The 18,520-nt window shown below is 35.9% G+C and overlaps 1 protein-coding gene across 4 annotated transcripts in view; it reads left to right on the top strand.

Annotated features, from left to right (window-relative positions):
• wasf1 (WASP family member 1) overlaps positions 1-18,520 on the top strand; it is a 247,721-nt gene that overhangs the window by 134,424 nt on the left and 94,777 nt on the right. For all 4 annotated transcript variants that reach the window (XM_030127872.1, XM_030127871.1, XM_030127873.1 and 1 more), the window contains exon 4: positions 16,045-16,198. In XM_030127872.1, coding sequence (XP_029983732.1) covers positions 16,045-16,198 — 154 coding nt within the window. The remainder of the gene's footprint in view (positions 1-16,044; positions 16,199-18,520) is intronic.

Below are 18,520 nucleotides of genomic sequence, written 5' to 3' on the forward strand. Positions count from 1 at the left end.
GAGAGAGAGAGAGAGAGAGGAGAGAGAGAGAGAGAAGATAGAGAGAGAGAGAGAGAGAGAGATAGAGAGAGAGAGAGAGAGAGAGAGAGAGAAGAGAGAGAGAGAGCGAAGAGAGAGAGAGAGATAGATAGATAGAGAGAGGAGAGAGCTTACATTATCTCTTATCTTATCTTATCTTATGTCGAGTGTTATGCATCAGTTGGAATGAGAGAGAGAGAGAGAGAGAGAGAGAGAGAGAGAGAGAGAGAGAGAGAGAGAGAGAGAGAGAGAGAGAGAGGAGAGAGAGAGAGAGAGAGAGAGAGAGAGAGAGAGAGAGAGAGAGAGAGAGAGAGGAGAGAGAGAGAGCTAAACTATTCGCCACTTTCTTGCTGATAAGAAGCTTCACAGGCTGAGATCAGAGGCGGCTGCTGCACCTGGTGCTGCTCGACCCGACACACACACACACACACACACACACACACACACACTAATATCCCCTCATTCAGCCGTGAACCCATACACTCACATTCCTCTCATTAGCTGAACATCTTCTCTAAATGCTTGTAATTGGCGGTTGAGCTAAATAAGTGACATTTTCTAATTAGAATGTAGAACATCATGTTAAGATATCCATCTGGGTGTGTGTTACTGATCCAAGTGGATGTGTGTTTTCGGTCTCTCCCCGCATCGATTAGTGCGCTTGTGCCTCTTTCAACGCTCACTGTTGCTTGGCAGAGGTTTATTGCCGCCTCACTCTGCATTAAATACATTTCGACACACACTCCTACCGCTCGCTCGCTCGCCCTCCCTCTCTCACTCTCTGGTTCGGCGCTTTTGCACCTACTTGTCACACCATCTGACAGCCCTCTGCACTCTTCAAATGCGGCAGGGCACAGAATCCACAGCCAGCTGACAGTGTCCTCTGTAGATCTGCTCGTTACATTTGTAAGCTGTAAGTAAGGGAGTGTCGGCGTCAGCTCCACCTAACCTTTCAAGGAGCTTATCCGGACTTTTGCTTTGACCTTCCTGTGAACAAAACAGAAAAGCCCCCGCAGGGATTACAAAACCAGCTAAAAAGCAACTCGGCGATGTTCCTGTTTTCCTACCTCTTTACCCCTTCACTCAGGTTCAACCGCTTTAAACAAAAGAAACCGTTACAGCGACGTAGACTGACTTTGGTACCTTGTTGAGCCGCATTATGTCATAAATTCCCATTATGTAATAAAAGTTCAAAATGTAATAAGAATGTCACGTCATTTTGTAATAAAGCCACATTACAAATGGGGTTGCCTGAAATTTCTAGTAATTGATAAAAATTAAAAAAAAAAAAAAACCCTTACTAATAAAAAATTTATGATGAGTTGATGGAGACAATCACAGCAGATAAAAGACATGACAAACTGAAGCTGAAACTGAAGCGCTGTGGTTCTGTTTATCTGTCAAATGTTCATTGTAGTCGGTTTCAGATGCTGCAGCTCTTTCATAATTCATGGTTTGAGTTCTTGTTTGTTCGGTATTAACCCTTTCATGCATTAATTATGAGAACCTTAATCAAGATTTTTTTCCTGAGTGATTTCATTCCTCTTTAGGCATGGGAAAAAAAAAGGAAAATTTTTATGAGCCTATTTTTGCATGGAGTTGTGAAAATGTCCACTCAGCTGAAGAAGCAAAGAAACATGTATTTACTGATATACTGCATGAAAACTATGAAATAAAAATATTTTTAATGCTGCTAATCTGATGTTTTCTCACATTTTAACATACCTGCATGGAGATAATTTGCAAAAAAACAACCTTTAAAATTTTTTTTTTACACTCTGCAGATCAGCTTTATCTAGATCAGCAAATTTACAGTAATGGTGTGAATTACAGTGTATGCAGTGATGCATATGCGTATCCACTGTATTGGCTGATACAGAACTAAACCAACAAAATCCATAAATATATAAGAGAACAGCTTTGAACAGCTGTCCACTGTAGTGACCACTATGTGTGAAAGGGTTAATTGTCAGCCTTGTAAATCACAGCTGGACTGACTGTACATATCCTGACCAAGGAAAACAAAATTCTCACTTTGTGCAGTAATCTACACCTGGCTTTTCTGCCTCCGTCCATAATCATATACATTATACAGACTAAATGTCGTCTAAAGTTTATGTTTATTTGCAACATAGTGCAGCAAACTATTACAGGGTGGGGAAGCAAAATTTACAATATTTTGAGGCAGGGATTGAAAGACAGCGTATGACCAATTAGTTTATTGAAAGTCATGAGAATTTATTTGCCACAAGAAAATGTACATAATAGAAAATGTTTTTATTCTATGTGTCCTCCTTCTTTCTCAATAACTGCCTTCACACGCTTCCTGAAACTTGCGCAAGTGTTCCTCAAGTATTCGGGTGACAACTTCTCCCATTCTTCTTTAATAGTATCTTTAAGAAAGTCGACATTGCTGTGTGATGTTCTGTGTGATTCTGTTGGGTTTCTGTAAATTGACTTAGAGTCTGGTTTTGACCAACTCTATATATAAAATGTCAAGAGATAACTTTTTTTGTGATCTGGCGCTATATAAATAAAATTTGATTGATTGAGTGATTTAATTGGTTTTCCCCTGTAAGTCGCTTTGGAAAAAAGCATCTGCCAAATGCGTAAACATAAAAAAAAAACAACATAAAAACATAAAAAATGTTCTATTGGTTCCATGTTCTAAAACGCCCCAAATAGCAGAATCCAGAGCAGGGGTGTCAAACTCATTTTAGTTCAGGGGCCACATACAGCCTAATATGATAGAAAGTGGGCCAGACTGGTAAAATAATATAAATAATAGGATAATAACTCTTAAGTGAAAAAAGTAAAATTCCGTAATGAACATGTTTACATCTACGAAGTGTATTTGAACATAACATGAACAAATATGAACAACCTGAAATTTCTTAAGTAAAATTAGTGCAATTTTAACATTATTACACCTTAGTTTATCATTTATACATGTGAATCACTACTTTCAGATCACAGTGGATCCACAAATACACAAAACATTAAATAACAGGCAGAATATTATTAAAATTCCACAGTCTACTCTCGTTAAACCGCCCGCCGTTATACCGCCATTTTCGCTCACCGCCGACCAAAACCATTGCACAAAAATCCCCAATGCATTATTCCATTAGCTACCGCCATTTCCGCCTATCGCCATCCGCCAGCCCAGTTCCATGCACAAACAACACTTATACCATTGATTTCCCGACCGTTATACCGCCAGCGTGATTGCCATCGAGTACACATACATTTTAACAATACACTGAAACAAACGCGCCAGACGCTGATCGCGACAAGCTACGAGTAGGTCTACGGAACGGCCACCGTTCATTTATCGCAGAACACTCAGTAGGTCAGGATGTCGGGAAGAGGACGTGGGATTAAGCCAAAGCCTCAAGATGATGGGGTGTCATTTCCCGACACGGTATAATAATGCTTAAAATGTTTCCCCACTTTAAATGATCCCTTACAACATAACAGAATCAAGATTTATTTAGAAACGCAATTAGAACGGGTTAACGGAGGCAGCATAGACATCATATAGTAAAGACATGCACATTATGGACGCGACCCGTTGTAACGCCATTTTCGCTATACCGCCAATTTGGCCGTGAACGGAAGTTGGCGGTATAACGAGAGTAGACTGTAGTATCTTTAAGAAAGTCGACATTGCTGTGTGATGTTCTATTGGTTCCATGTTCTAAAACGCCCCAAACAGCAGAATCCAGAGCAGGGGTGTCAAACTCATTTTAGTTCAGGGGCCACATACAGCCTAATATGATAGAAAGTGGGCCAGACCGGTAAAATAATATAAATAATAGGATAATAACTTTTAAGTGAAAAAAGTAAAATTCCGTAATGAAATTGTTTAAATCTACGAAGTGTATTTGAACATAACATGAACAACTAGAAAAGCACTCTGAGAGCGCAGACCTCTGCCAAGGCAGATCAGTGCCCCCCCCCCCCCCCCGATCACCACCAAAATTTAATCATTTGTTCCTTGTGCCAGTATCAATATTTCCTGAAATTTTCATCCAAATCTGTCCATAACTTTTTGAAAGATCCAGATCAGTCTTTGCCATTTGATAGAACACCCCATTGTAAATCCCTGAGTCAAATTGCATGAGATTTGCACAATTCCCCCATATTGTGATTTCCACCATAAATATTAGTCCCATATTTATTTGACCTATATTTTAAGATTCCTTGACCATGAAAACATACCATTAGCAACTGGATTCATAATTATATCCTTATTAGTTCAGTAGTTATTCACGAAAATCACATTTCTCGTAATGGCGGTTTTCTTCTGGATCTAGCTCCTTAAGTATTAAAGCGACATGAAATCCGGTGGCATACTCCCGATGCGGAACTGACTGAGCTACACGATGGCGCTTGTCAGAAATTTCTACCTTTAATATTAAAGGCACAGTAGGCCAAAAAGTAAGGGCACCCCCATTTTTTATATAAATTGAGATAAAATCCGCCTTCTGGATCAGATCCGGATCAGCCTTTGAAATGTGATAGAGGACCCCATTGTCAATTCCTGAGTTAAATTTCATGAGTTTTGGTCAATAATTAAGCGAGATATTGGGAAACGAAAATTTTGGCCCCATTTACCACAATGTTAACGAAAATTTCAAAGTGATCCAGAATCCAGGATTTCTTCCCCCAAAAGTTAATCATTTCTTCCTTATCCCATTTCCAACAAACCCTGAAAATTTCATCCAAATCTGTCCATAACTTTGAGTTATGTTGCACACTAACGGACAGACAGACAAACAAACAGACAAACAAACCCTGGCAAAAACATAACCTCCTTGCCGGAGGTAATAAGTCAAAAAGTAATACAGGAGTCACATAACGCATTACAGTAATATTATACAGTAAGGCATTACTTTTAAATAACAGTAACAAGTAATCTGTAATGGATTACGGCTTGGAAGCAACTTATTTTACTGGTCCGTGGTCCCGAGTTCCTATGCTGTCCGAATGCATGAAAAAAGGGCTTAGCTCCTGAAAAAGTTACAGGAAGTGCAAAAAGTCCTTCCGGTGTGAAAAGGCTTTTTGTTGCTTCACTGTAACTGTTGCTGTCACTGTCTTGTAATGACCAAAAATAGTCACTTGCCCGATAAAGGGTTACAGTAGTAAAAACAGAAGCATGGAAATAGAGAAGTGACGAGTGATGTAGAAGACACGAGAGGGGGAGAGAAAACAGACGAGACATATAATTTCTGTGGGAAAAATAAATGGCCATAAATGAGGGGTCCCGTGGGTGACGTGGAGTAACATGAGGGTGGATGAGGAAAAAAACAAAAAAAAAAAAACACATACTGACATGAGCATAGAGATCATAACATACATAATACAGTGCGCCATCTTAGGACAACCCACTGAAATCCAAGTTACAAATAACATGTGATTACACGAGAAAATTACATCCACAACTATGGTGATTATAAAAAGGTCAATGATAACAGAAGAAGTTGCTCTTTAAACCATAATAGATGTTTATGTTTGGCTAATGACCTTATCGCTTCCTTTCTCGCCTCCCTCAAATATCTGGGGGTTAGTTTAAAATCTATAATTATTGAACTGCTTCCATGTCAGACTTTTAGTGTTTGGCCAGGGTTCACAGATCACAGCAATTAACTGGGAGTACAAACTTATTATTACCACCAGGGAGAGAGAAAACTATGACGCTAAAAGGTTTAAACAATGGCTTTTTCAGGCGATGCTGCACAATAAAGTTGCTCGGATTAACAACGTGCGACTGATAATAATGAGAAAAGCAAAAATCAAAGCCGTAGCCGTGGAGGTGTGACAAATATACAACCCACAGTGATCAGAGAGAACAGAGATGGAATCACAGAGAACCAGAAATGGCAAGATCTAAGAGGGTGAAAAGATGGGAGGATTAAGGCTTGTTACAACCGAAGACACACAACGAGACAAGATGACACTGGCAACTACCGTAAATTCCGGACTATAGACCGCACCTGAATATAAGCCGCATACGCTAATTTTAGAAAGAAAATTAATTTTGTACACGTATAAGCTGCGCCGGTTTATAAGATGCGGGTGTCCACCAGTGGCGATTTCTCATAGACCGCAAGAGAAACCCGGCTTCCCCTATCATTACGAAAATTAAATGGTTAAATATGTTCGGTTGTGTTGACATTTCATTGACTACACGTGTGTTAAAACACGTTCATCTCACAGACGAGTTCGTTCAGAATCAGCTTTATCACAAATCATCAGACTGGATGTTGTTCGCTTCTCATACATTCCCGTTGCGCTGTTTCCTCGTACGATCTATGGTCAGTGCATTTCCCTGTTGAAGCCTGGCTTCTATGGGAGTCTATGGGACCGAGTGGAACCTTTTTTTTTCCATTGCGTCAAAACTGGACGGTAATTACCTCCGCCAAGGAGGTTATGTTTTTGCCAGGGTTTGTTTGTCTGTTTGTCTGTCCGTTAGTGTGCAACGTAACTCAAAAAGTTATGGACAGATTTGGATGAAATTTTCAGGGTTTGTTGGAAATGGGATAAGGAAGAAATGATTACATTTTGGTGGTGATCGGGGGTGGGGGGGGCCCATGGGGGGGGCCACTGATCAGCCTTGGCGGAGGTCTGCGCTCTCCAAGTGCTCCTAGTTGGATAAAGGTTTTCTTTGAGTTCAAATGAAAGTCTTCCCTGTATGTAAATGGGTCTGATATGTGTGAGCTTGCTGTCATATCTATAGGTCGATTTGTTGTTAATATGATGATTAAAAAACAAAAGACAAAAAACAAGGCAATAAAAGGATAGTAATAAAAGCACATTTTCTCTCTTTTTTTTTTTTTGTCGGTGGACTTACCGGGGTTTCCTTTGGATTCGTGCCGATATGGGATTGACTTGCTTTTGCGCCGGCTGTGGATTCACGGACTTAAAATGACTTGAAAGACACTTGAAAGTGAACAAATTTTTGTTTTTCGTTAGAGTAGGACTTTTAATTTATTTTTAAAATATAAAGATTAAAAACAAGTAATCATGTCTGTTGTAATATCATTTTCATTTAACATTACGCAGGACGTGCGCATTAATTCTGAGATGCTTTAAATTTATGACGGTCTCTGGAGAGCTTTATTGGGTGTTTTCATTCAGAGTTTTGTTTTGTATATTTGTGAAACAATATTAACATTTGAAGGTTTACTATTTTTCCTTAAAAGTTCCCCTTTTGTGTGTGTTAATATTAACTTTACAAAGGTTAAGTTGTTAATGTTATCCATTCCTGCATACCTGGTAACAATAGACAGATTCTCCCCTGGGGTGTGGCAGGCAATAAGGGAAAATCGTCGTATAAGCTGCGTCGGAGTATAAGCCGCAGTTTTTAAAGCTTTGGAAAAAAGTAGCGGCTTATAGTCCGGAATTTATGGTACTTGTAATTGGGGTTGTGTATTGGCAAGAATCTGGTGATACGATACAAATCACAATATTAGGACCACGATACGATATATCAAGATACTGTTAACAAGGCAATATTTTTTGTTTGTTTTGTTTCTTCTTCTAAGAGAATATTTCCTGGAAAAATTTAATTATACCAGAAATATGCACAAATATTACATTTTTATTTGATCAGAACAGGATCTAATACTATATCACAAAACTTTCCTCTGAAAAAATGAAATTTTGTCATAAATAATAATAGATGAATAAAAATTCTGTTTTACAGACATTACAGTTTCAGATCCTGCTCAAATTTTCATATTCTATTAGTTGTGAATAGAATGCATAGTTTACAGTCCCTGAATCATCCAACATCATAACATTATTTTTGTGCGATCCCAACAAAGGAACTAACATCTGCCTCAGACAGTAAAAAGTGATTTTAGGATGAGTGAAATAATAATTATTTAACAAAACAGTGTGTTATCAGTTTAAAAATGTATAAATACATAAAAATACTATTACATTTTCAGGAAATATTGATTCTGGCACAAGGAACAAATGGTTAAATTTTGGTGGTGATGGGGGTGGGGGTTGATTTACCTTGGCGGAGGTCTGCACTTGGTTGACACTTATAGCCAAGGCACCAAATCCAGTATGGCATTGACCTTGATTTTCTACATCATAAAAATTTTTGAAAAATTTCCCAAAAGTAATAAAGTCTTGTTCGGTCCTCCAGTCACACATTAAGGTTGACATTTTGAATTGGACAGTATTTCTATGCCTGCTGTATAAAGGGTTAATGCTCTTTTGTTTCCCGTCTTCAGTCCCCTCCCTCTTGCGTCTCCTTGTCTGTATTTCTTTTACACCAGCTCCCACACTTTGTTTTGTTGTCACTGCCTCTTCTTTCTGTCCGCTGATTCCATTTCCCTTCCACTTTTATATTATCTCCCTCTTGCATTCTTTGGTCTTCTTTCTGTCTCCCTGAGTGTTGCTTACCAAATGTTGGTTCCCCGATAGTGTTTGTTAATAATAAGACTTCTGTGCCTCAGGTAGCTGGACCGTCACTACACAAACAGTCTGTGGAAGTCATTACCCAGATGCACAGCTGCAGGATTTAAGGCGGAACTGGGGGAGCGCGCCTTGTTTGCACTTTTTTTTTTTTTTTTAACTGTAAAATGGCTTGGTTTGTCTCACTTTATCAAGACAGGGCATTGTTGAGGGTTTAGATGGCTCAGCAGTTATCAGGTTAAAAAAAAAATCTACAGGACCTCAGCTATGGTTTTTACTAGCGTCATTCTATATTTTATTTTTTATTTTTATTTTATTTAACCCACAAAAACCCAAACATCCAACATCTAGCAAAATCATCTACTGATATATATAAACTGTTTAATTCTGGTTGAATCCATCTAAATAATTGGTGTAAAATACAGTTTGTCATCTTTTCATGGTCATCAGATATGACCCATTCGGACGTTTAGAGGCTCTGTGGTTACCGTGGAAACACCATCATCTTCTACAACATTGATTCACCAGTAAAACCCATGGAGTTGGATCAATGACAGTGGATGGACACACTTGGTTTATGTTCAGATAATGATAGATTTTACTGAAGAAGTCAGTTTTTCTTCAGTTTTTAGTATTTTTGATATAATAAACCTCAGCTTTACTTTGAGCTTTTATGAACATCTACATCAGGGGTGTCAAACTCATTTTTCCGGGGACCACATTCAGCCTAATTTAATCTGAAGTGGGCCGGACCAGTAAAATAATAACATAATAATATATAAATAATGTCAACTCCAAACTTTTCTCTATGTTTAAGAGTGAAAAAGGTAAAATTACATTATGAAAAGGTTTACATCCACAAACTATCCTTTCAGACAATGTGAATAACATGAACAAACTGAAAAAAATAAGTGTAATTTTAACAATATTATGCCTCAGTTTTTCTTTTTCACACGTACATTATAACTTACAGATCACAGTGGATCTACAAATCCACAAGAACATTTAGCAACAGGCAGAATATTGTTAAAATTATACTTCTCTGAAGACATTTCAGTTTGTTTATATTTGTTCATGTTATTCAAATTTTTTGTGAAATTATACTTTATTTTAATGTAAATACATGAAAATATTTACATTTACAAAGACAAAAGTTTAGAGTTGTCATTATTTCTATGTTATTTTGATAGTATTTTACTGGTCTGACCCACTTGAACCCACTTGAGATTGAATTGGTCTGAATGTGGAACCTGAAATAAAAGGATTGTTAACCCTTTCATGCACACTGGTCACAACAGTGGACAGCTATTCTACAGCTGTTCCCTTGTATATTCATGGATTTTGTTGTTCTTTTCGTTGTTGTTTTTTTTTTTTTTAAACACATATGTTTATTAAAGTTTTAAGACACTACATATCTTTTCTGACATGAACTGGTAACATTATGTAGATCTCTCCTGAGCATAAACCCCCAGAGTCACAAGCCCTCCCCATAGTTTTCACACAATTTATCAGTAAATACATGTTTTTGTGCGTCAAAAATTAAACACACAGTGTCCAGCTGAGTGGACATTTTTGCAACTTTATGAAAAATAGGTCCATGAGAATTTTTTTTTCATTATTTTTATTTATTTATTTTTTTAAATGTATTTTAACTTTTTTTTTATTATTATTTTTTATTATTTTTTATTTATTTTTCAGAAGAAAATTTTCAATTGCATTGTTTTTTTCATGCCTAAAGAAGAATAAAAACACTCAGGAAAAAATTTTGATTAAGGTTCTCATAATTCGTGCATGAAAGGATTAATATCTTAGTGTAATTTTTGCATTTCACAAATTCATCTCAAGGGCCAGACTGGACCCTTTGGCGGGCCGGATTTGGCCCCCGGGCCGCATGTTTGACACCTGTGATCTACATGATTAGTAAATGAAATGTTGGAAAATACCTTATTTCCAATGAAACAAACAATATACAGAGGATAATATTACAATAAATGGTGATAAACGACTTAAGCCAAATAATGACAGAAGTGCAGGGGACAGGAAATCAACTTTTCCAACCTTTTGTTTGGCTGACAGTCCTCTTGATGTTTGTGAGGAAATTAAGTACCTCGGTCATGTCATATCCAATGACTGGATGGACGGCAAAGATATCCATCGACAGCGTTGTAAGATTTATTCTCAAGCTAACATGCTGATAAGGAAGTTTTGGTAACACTTTACTTGAAGGTCTAGTTTATAATGCATTAAGCGCACATTCATAAGACATTATAATGCATTTATAATGCATTATAAAAGTCATAACAGTTTATAATAATGTACAACAACTTCTACCAAGGTTAATAACGTATTATAAGTGTAGGCATAATCATTATAAATTCAGCTTTCATAATGTTTCTTTTATAGCAGTAACTGATTTTTATTTGTGCTTTCATTCTGTCTATATTTCATTTATTATTCTGGGTGCAAACAGACTTTCTTCTCTAGTTAATTTGTCTGTGTTTTATCAATTTATAAATGTCAGTTAATTAATTAGAAATTCATTAAAATCACATACCCTGTCACAGTAAATTATCTTTTGTTTTTGGTTTGTAATGTTCGATACCACAGACTTCCTTTCCGATCTTGAGTAAAATTCAGGCTGGTATCGACAATACTGATGCGATACTTTGTACAATGCACTTCATGTCAAATCATAATGTCATAAAGAATGCAAGGCATGAGAGTAATTACTGTTTAATTATTAAGAATTATTATAAAAATGAAAACTTGCAATTAAAGGAGTGATATTTTGTGTTTTTTTTTAATGGAATTATGCATTTTGTAACATTTCCCTATGGTCTACATAAACTGTAAATGTTCTGCTTGGGTCTGAATTCTTCATTAATTCAACTCCACACGTCCATCTTCAACCATATTTCTGAGTAATGACACAAAAAAGATGGTTTTGAGCGCTGGCCCTTTAAATGCACATGACCCCACCCCCTCCAGGTTGTTGACTGTGCTTTTTGTTCCGTTCAGCTACTTGTGTTCGTTAATACAACCAACAACTGAACATTTTAGGTTATCGGCTCGAAGTTTGGACATATTTTTAGTTTTTACTACAACCGCTGCCACTACAAAAAATCATGGTGTACTCTGAGAAATGTTCGTCGGACGTCTTGACCTTATATGTGCAAATGTAACTAGTTTTAAGGAGGAATTCAAACAGGTTGTGGAAATCGACTTGACTTTTGCCAAAATGAATATAAAGATAGTTTTGCAGCACCTGGAGGGTTCAAATTCAAACTTTTTGAATTATTAGGGTCCAAATACACAAATAAACGAACCAACGAATGAGAATAAAAGTGGGTTTCGCTAAATATGACCCCTCAAAGAAATTAACTCTGTTCGTTTCCAGTCTTTTTGTAGCTGATATTGTTTTGTGTGTGGTAGAGGAGGATCATAATAATACTTTTCTGTATACCACCAGACTATTTCAGTCCTCCCCTGGGCAGCTGTAAAGTGTATATATTCGTCATTCCTTCATGTATAATTCAGATTTGGTTGCTACGTTCCAGATTTCTTTCCATGACTTGCCTTTTCTTCTAGGCCTGAAGAGATTGAAGGTTAACATTAGTCTTGTATGTTTGTTTTTGTTTTTTTCCTTCCCCTCGGCCTTTTCTCCCTCTTGATTTTCTCAAAGCTTCGGCTCCGCAGCATTGATTTTGCTCTGTTATTCTCCTTCCCTTTGAAAATGTCAGCTGTTGCTGTATTGAAGAATGGCAATTATTCCCACAGCCTTTGACAGATGACCTTACCGTAGCCCGGCTTATCTTAGCGCAGCCATCATATGTGGGTTTGTTTTCGGGGAAATTGAAATGAGCCAATTAGAACAACAATGTGACATTAGCCCATGGGAGGATGATTGTTAGATTCAAATGGATTTAGTGCTCTGTAATGTTGATCATGGCCGTTTGAGTGATGATGTCAGTGTCAATTTTGAGGACGATAATGATGGCACGCAGCCAAATGATGATTAATGTCTTCAGCAGAGACATAAGAGACAGAAGGCACGTTGGTGTATGTGTGGACTGTATGGAAGTGTCAACGGAAAGAGAGAAGCTGGTGTTTTTGAATATTTGGTTTTGAATGTTTGAATTTCTATTCCACACTGACAAAAAGAAACCTGCTTTAACCCTTCCACGGTCACGGCCCTGTGACTGAAACACATGACATATTCAACACATCATAGTGTCAGCAGTCGGTCATGTAAACCACTGGGGACGATTGCATTCAAAAGCGCGGACTTGAAACACTCTCCCACTTTTTATTTGACGTTGATAGAGCAAATAGAACTGGAGATATGACAGTTTGAAACTGGAGCAAACAAACGTGAATAGGGATGTAACGATTACCGGTCTAACGATAAACCGCGGTAAAATTGCAGAAGGTTAGTATTACCGTTAAAATTTTAATTATCTTGATAACCGTGTTTGATTACCGCACTTTTCCAGAGAAAACGCCTATGTAAAGATCTACTTTTATGTCAAATATTTGAGTATAGTTTTAATTTATTACAATTTTGATTGTATATACGTAATATTTGGAACCAATATTCACTTTTAAAGTCTTTGAAAAGGTTCGTTAAGCATCTGTGTGTTATTTATGCAATAAATTATATACATTTTTCAAATCGGATTTTATATTTTTTGTGTTTTCTGTCCTTTTATGTTTATATAGTAGGTTAAGGTGAAAAAATAATAGATGATATAGTTGAAGTTCTGCTGAGAAAACAGATACCAAACATGGGTATAATGACTGATTTTAAAGGTTCTACCTCTAAATTTCTCAAATATTTTTCAGGCTCTTTTCTTCATTTTTATTAATTTTGTTGCTTATTTTGTATATTTTACTGATTTTTATACTAACCATCTACTTTCTTCACATCTCAGGAAGAAAAATCTCCCATTGAAATTTAAGGAAATATTGATTTTTTTTTTTTTTTTTAATCTCAAATCAGCTCAAATTTCTTTCAACACCAATTTCATTTTTTTTGTTTTCTTTTTTTTTTTGACTGATTTTAAATGTTAGATATTTTAAATATTTGTCCTGCTCAATGTAAATAATTTTCTACCTCAACAAACCATCTACTTTTCTCCATTTTTTTTTTCATTTTGAGGCTTGCTTTGTTCATTTTTTTATGCCTGTGTTCATTTTTTTAATTGATTTTGTTGCATATTATGTTCATTTTACAAGTATGGGATAAACATCAGTGCACTGATTAGTTTGGGTTAAATTGTTATAAACATTTGTTTATATAGTATATAAAGGCAAAATCAAAAGTACTTAAAAATGGCATAAATAGACTCAGACCACTAAGGGTTAATATTTGAATGTTTCTGCCAACAGAAAGTGGATTGTGCCAATTATTTTATTTTTTGTATTTATTTTCAAAATACAACTTGGTTAAATTATTTCAGTGTGTATCTAAGTACTTTTTGAACATTTTGAGCACAATTTCAACAATACTGCGATAATAATGATAACCGTGATAATTTTGGTCACAATAACCACGATATGAAATTTTCATATCGTTACATCCCTAAACGTGAATAAAAGTATGAAAATGAGGTGGTGTGGGGGGGTTATATTTCAGACCATATCTGCGTCATTTTTGTTTTTTCCAAAATGGATAAAACTGGCCAATCTGCGGATTCTAATCCACAGACTGCATAAGCATTACAGGTAACGGTGAGAATGACCCCCACCTGAACCGGATGCGGAAACTGGGTGGACCTGGGGTGGGGTGGGGTGGGGTAGGGGGGAGAGAACCGAAGAAAACGCCTATGTAAAGATCTGCTTTTATGTCAAATATTTGAGTATAGTTTTAATTTATTACAATTTTGATTTTATATACCTAATATTTGGAACCAGTATTCACTTTTAAAGTCTTTGAAGAGGTTCATTAAGCATCTTTGTGTTATTTATGCAATAAATTGTATAAATTCTTCAAATCAGATTTTATATTTTTTATGTTTTTTGTCCTTTTCTGTTGCTGTAGTAGGTTAAAGTGAAAAAAACAATAGGCAGATGATATGGATAAAGTTGTGCTGAAAAAAAGGTACCAAACATGGGTATAGTTAACATTTCTTTATATAGAATATAAAGGCCAAATTAAAAGTACTCAAACACGGCCAAAATAGGCTCAAACTCCTAAGGGTTAAAAACTAAACAACGTTCGTACGGGTGCTTGAAATCTTTGAAAATGGTTGAATTTCAATGTTGTGTTTTCAAAGTCTGAAAAGTGCTTGAATTTTAGTTTAAGGGTTTGAAAGTGTTTGTAATTATATCTATAATTGTGATATGATTTATTTTTAATATTAACTCAAGCCAAAGCTACACAGAGAGGTGATACATTTAGAACAAGTGGTTCCAGGCACATCAAACCCCGCCCCTCGCACGTATTGTAGCTTTTTTGGCATCGATCCAGCTGATGTCATCATGTCTATGCATGTGCTGATGTCATCATATTGATTGCCTCTATATATGTGCCAAGTTTGAAGTAAATTGACACAAAATTGTTTTTATAGATATTTGAAATTCCGCCCATTATAAGTAAATGGGTGAAAAAAAAAAAAAAAAGATTTAAAAAATGTATAAAAAATTGGAACTTTGACCTACTTTTCCCAAAATATAATCAGTTCCATTCTGGGTCACTGGCCATCTATAAACCCAATTTGGTGTGAATTCAACCAATAGTTTTGCTGTTACAGACATTTGAAGTTCCGCCCATTATAAGGAAATGGGAGAAGAAAAATTATTTTAAAAATTCATGAAAAATTTGAACTTTGACCTACTGTTCCCAAAATTTAATTAGATCTATTCTGGGTCACTGGCAATCTGTAAACCCAATTTGCTATGAATTCAACTAATAGTTTTGCTGCTAGAGTGTTAACAATCAAAGAAACAAACTGAACCAAAAAGAATACCCCTTGCCTTCCCTTCAGGGGGCGGGGTAAAAATAAAACTTAAAAGAAAATTAGCGGGTGCCCTCAGGTCGACTCCAGGTACATTTTTATCTTAATCTTTGTCTCGATGCGAGTGCGCCTGAAGATAATTCTAACTCTGTGATGTGATTTATTTATTTTTAATATTAACTCTGCCAGGTTAGATGCCAAGACAAAGTTACTTCCAGAGAGGTGATACATTTTGAAAAATAAAACTTTATGTGAAAAAAGAAAATTACCAAGTGTTCTCAGGTCAAATCCAGGTAAATTTTTATTGAGTGTGTCTGAAAAACACAAAGTGGCTTCCTTTTCTTTGGATAAAACTTTGTGCTCTCCTTTAATTTGTCAACTTTTTGCTGTTATGAAACATAATTCTAGACGTTTATAGCATAATACAATGTACATCATTGTCATAAAAAGTCAAAAAAAAAAAAAATCATGAATGTATGTATGCCAGTAGATATGTATTTGATCTCAGCGAGAAGGGGCTGGGCTGGAAAAAATGGAAAATGAGCCTTAAAAGTGCTTGAATTTGACCTTGAAAAATGTGTACAAACGCTGACTAAAGTGCCTATCCTCTGTTTTCTTTTCTTTCTCTTTTCAGTGTCTCTTCAGGACATTACCATGAGAAAGGCTTTCAGGAGTTCCACTATTCAGGACCAGCAGCTTTTCGACCGCACGTCGCTGCCCGTCCCGATGCAGGAGACCTTTCAGACCTGTGAACAGCCGCCGCCCCTCAACATCCTCACACCCTACAGGTCTGAGTCCAGCCCCTTTCCACTTATCCTTATCAGAGGAAGACTTTATGCCCTATGCTCAGGGGTTTCACGGGCTCAAAAGAGTGCATTAACTCTGGATTTTGGAGGAGTTACTACCCTAAAATAGCGTCATTATGAACGTTTAACAACTATGTCAGGGCGTAGGTATGTATTTATATATAGGCAATACATCAAAATGCTGGATATTACCCACAATAGAACAAAAAACAAAACAAAAAAAGAAGTAGTCCACTCTGAGCTACTGAAATAGAAAAATGTGTGTGAAGATAACCAGATATAAACTGTTCATTTCAAAGTGACAAAAATGAAAGATTCATGTTTTCAGGTGATTATACATGACTGAAAATCCAATGGTGAATATTCCCTAATAATATCCCATGTTTAATTTTAATTTATTTAATTTTTTAATTTAATTTGCACAAAATAAAACAGCAATAGAAAAAACAACATTCAAACAAGTAACAAAATTGTGCAGGAGAGGTTAGAAGCCAAAAAGAAGGCTTATATGAATACCTCCCCCGAAATGAACAATACACAAAAAAAAAAAAAGAATTAAAAAATACAATATAACTGAAATAATAAACTAAAGTAAAAACAATAACAATGTAATCCACATTACAAATCATCAAATACAAATCAAGTGATAACACAGCCTTACATTTTTTCATGAATAAATGTTAACTGTTAAAAACACAGCATCAACTTAAATATTGCTTTGTTTTGGAATATTTTACAGAATAGAATAGAGTTTGTCATTGTAATACAGTGCAATGAGATTTTGTTTTCAGCTCATTAACCCTTTCATACATGAATTATGAGAACCTTAATCAAGAATTATTTTTTTTTCTGAGTGTTTTTATCTCTTTAGGCATGAAAAAAAAAAAGTGATTGTTATTATTATTATTTTTTTTTTTTTTTATGAACCTATTTTTCATGGCGCTACAAAAATGTCCACTTATCTTAACACCGTTCGTTTAATTTTTTTTTAGCTAAGAAACATGCATTTACTGACATACTGTATGAAAACTATGAAATAAAAGCATTTTTAACCTCCTGAGACCCAGCAATGCATTTTTGTCCTCTGTGAGGGACAAAAGTGAGACAGTTTCACTTAAAAAATGCTGTCCATTGTAAAGGACATTCTATTAAAATAAATAAATTAAATAATTTTTTAAAAAAATGTATCTGCAAATAAAAAAACAAATTTGTTGCATTATGTGGTTTCCAATCAAGACAATTACTTAATGGAAAAAAGCTAAAAATGTTCACTTTCCTGGGTCTCAGGAGGTTAATGCTGCTAATCTGATGTTTTCTCACATTTGAACATACTATAATACTAGTTATTACTCACTCAGATAATATGCAAAAAAAAAAAACGGTTAATTACAGTCTAATAACAATTAGCAATTGCTTTAGATAAAAGAACAGGAAAGTTACAGTAATGGTATGAATGTCAGTTTATGGGATGGTGCATAAGCATCCACTGTGTTGGCTGATATGGAACTAAAACAACAAAACCCATGAATATACAAGAGAACAGCTGGAGAAGAACTGTCCACTGGAGTGAACGCTATGCATGAAAGGGTTAAAGTGCCCAAAATAAAAACAGTTAATTACCCAAATCCAAAAATGGAAAATCAATAAAATATATTTAAAAAAAAAACAAAACCAATTATCCAAATCCAAATTGAAGGGAACAGTAAGGACAGAAATCTGGAATATAGATATAAGTGTAAATACGATGAAGCGTATTTGATTGTGCCTTAACAAAACTGTAAATCGAAGCAAACCGATCACCGCTGATACAAATATGGTCAGATGTGGTCTGTAGGCGACCATGTTGTCTCGTCTAATCGAACAAAATGGCTGTGTCTAAAAGCAGTGGGTTAAAATAGTTCCTGTGAACAGTTTTGTAAAGGTTTTAACTCCACATTTAAACTGCAAAACCTCCACAAAAGGCTGCCCTTGGAAGCGGTGCTTTTTCTAACGTGGCGCTAACTGCTTCAGCTCTGACTCAGCAGTCGAGAGAATGAAGGGAAATGAATACGTTTACACTGCACTGATGGTCATAAAGAGTTTGATTATATCCCAGTGTTTTGGGATTAAATCTTTGTCCCGGCAACTACATTTTTTTTTTTTTTTTTTTTTTAACCAAGCACAACAATTTCATACTGATGCTTGCAAAGAACCAAGGCACAGAGGGCTATGAGTTCAGAAATCAGGAACCCTAAAAAGCATAGAAGGTTAAATATGTAACATGTGGTTCCAGGTAGAACAAATGAACGAGTGACGTTCTAATGT

This window comes from Sphaeramia orbicularis, chromosome 24 (genome assembly GCF_902148855.1).
Source record: "Sphaeramia orbicularis chromosome 24, fSphaOr1.1, whole genome shotgun sequence".
Lineage (NCBI taxonomy): Eukaryota > Metazoa > Chordata > Actinopteri > Kurtiformes > Apogonidae > Sphaeramia > Sphaeramia orbicularis.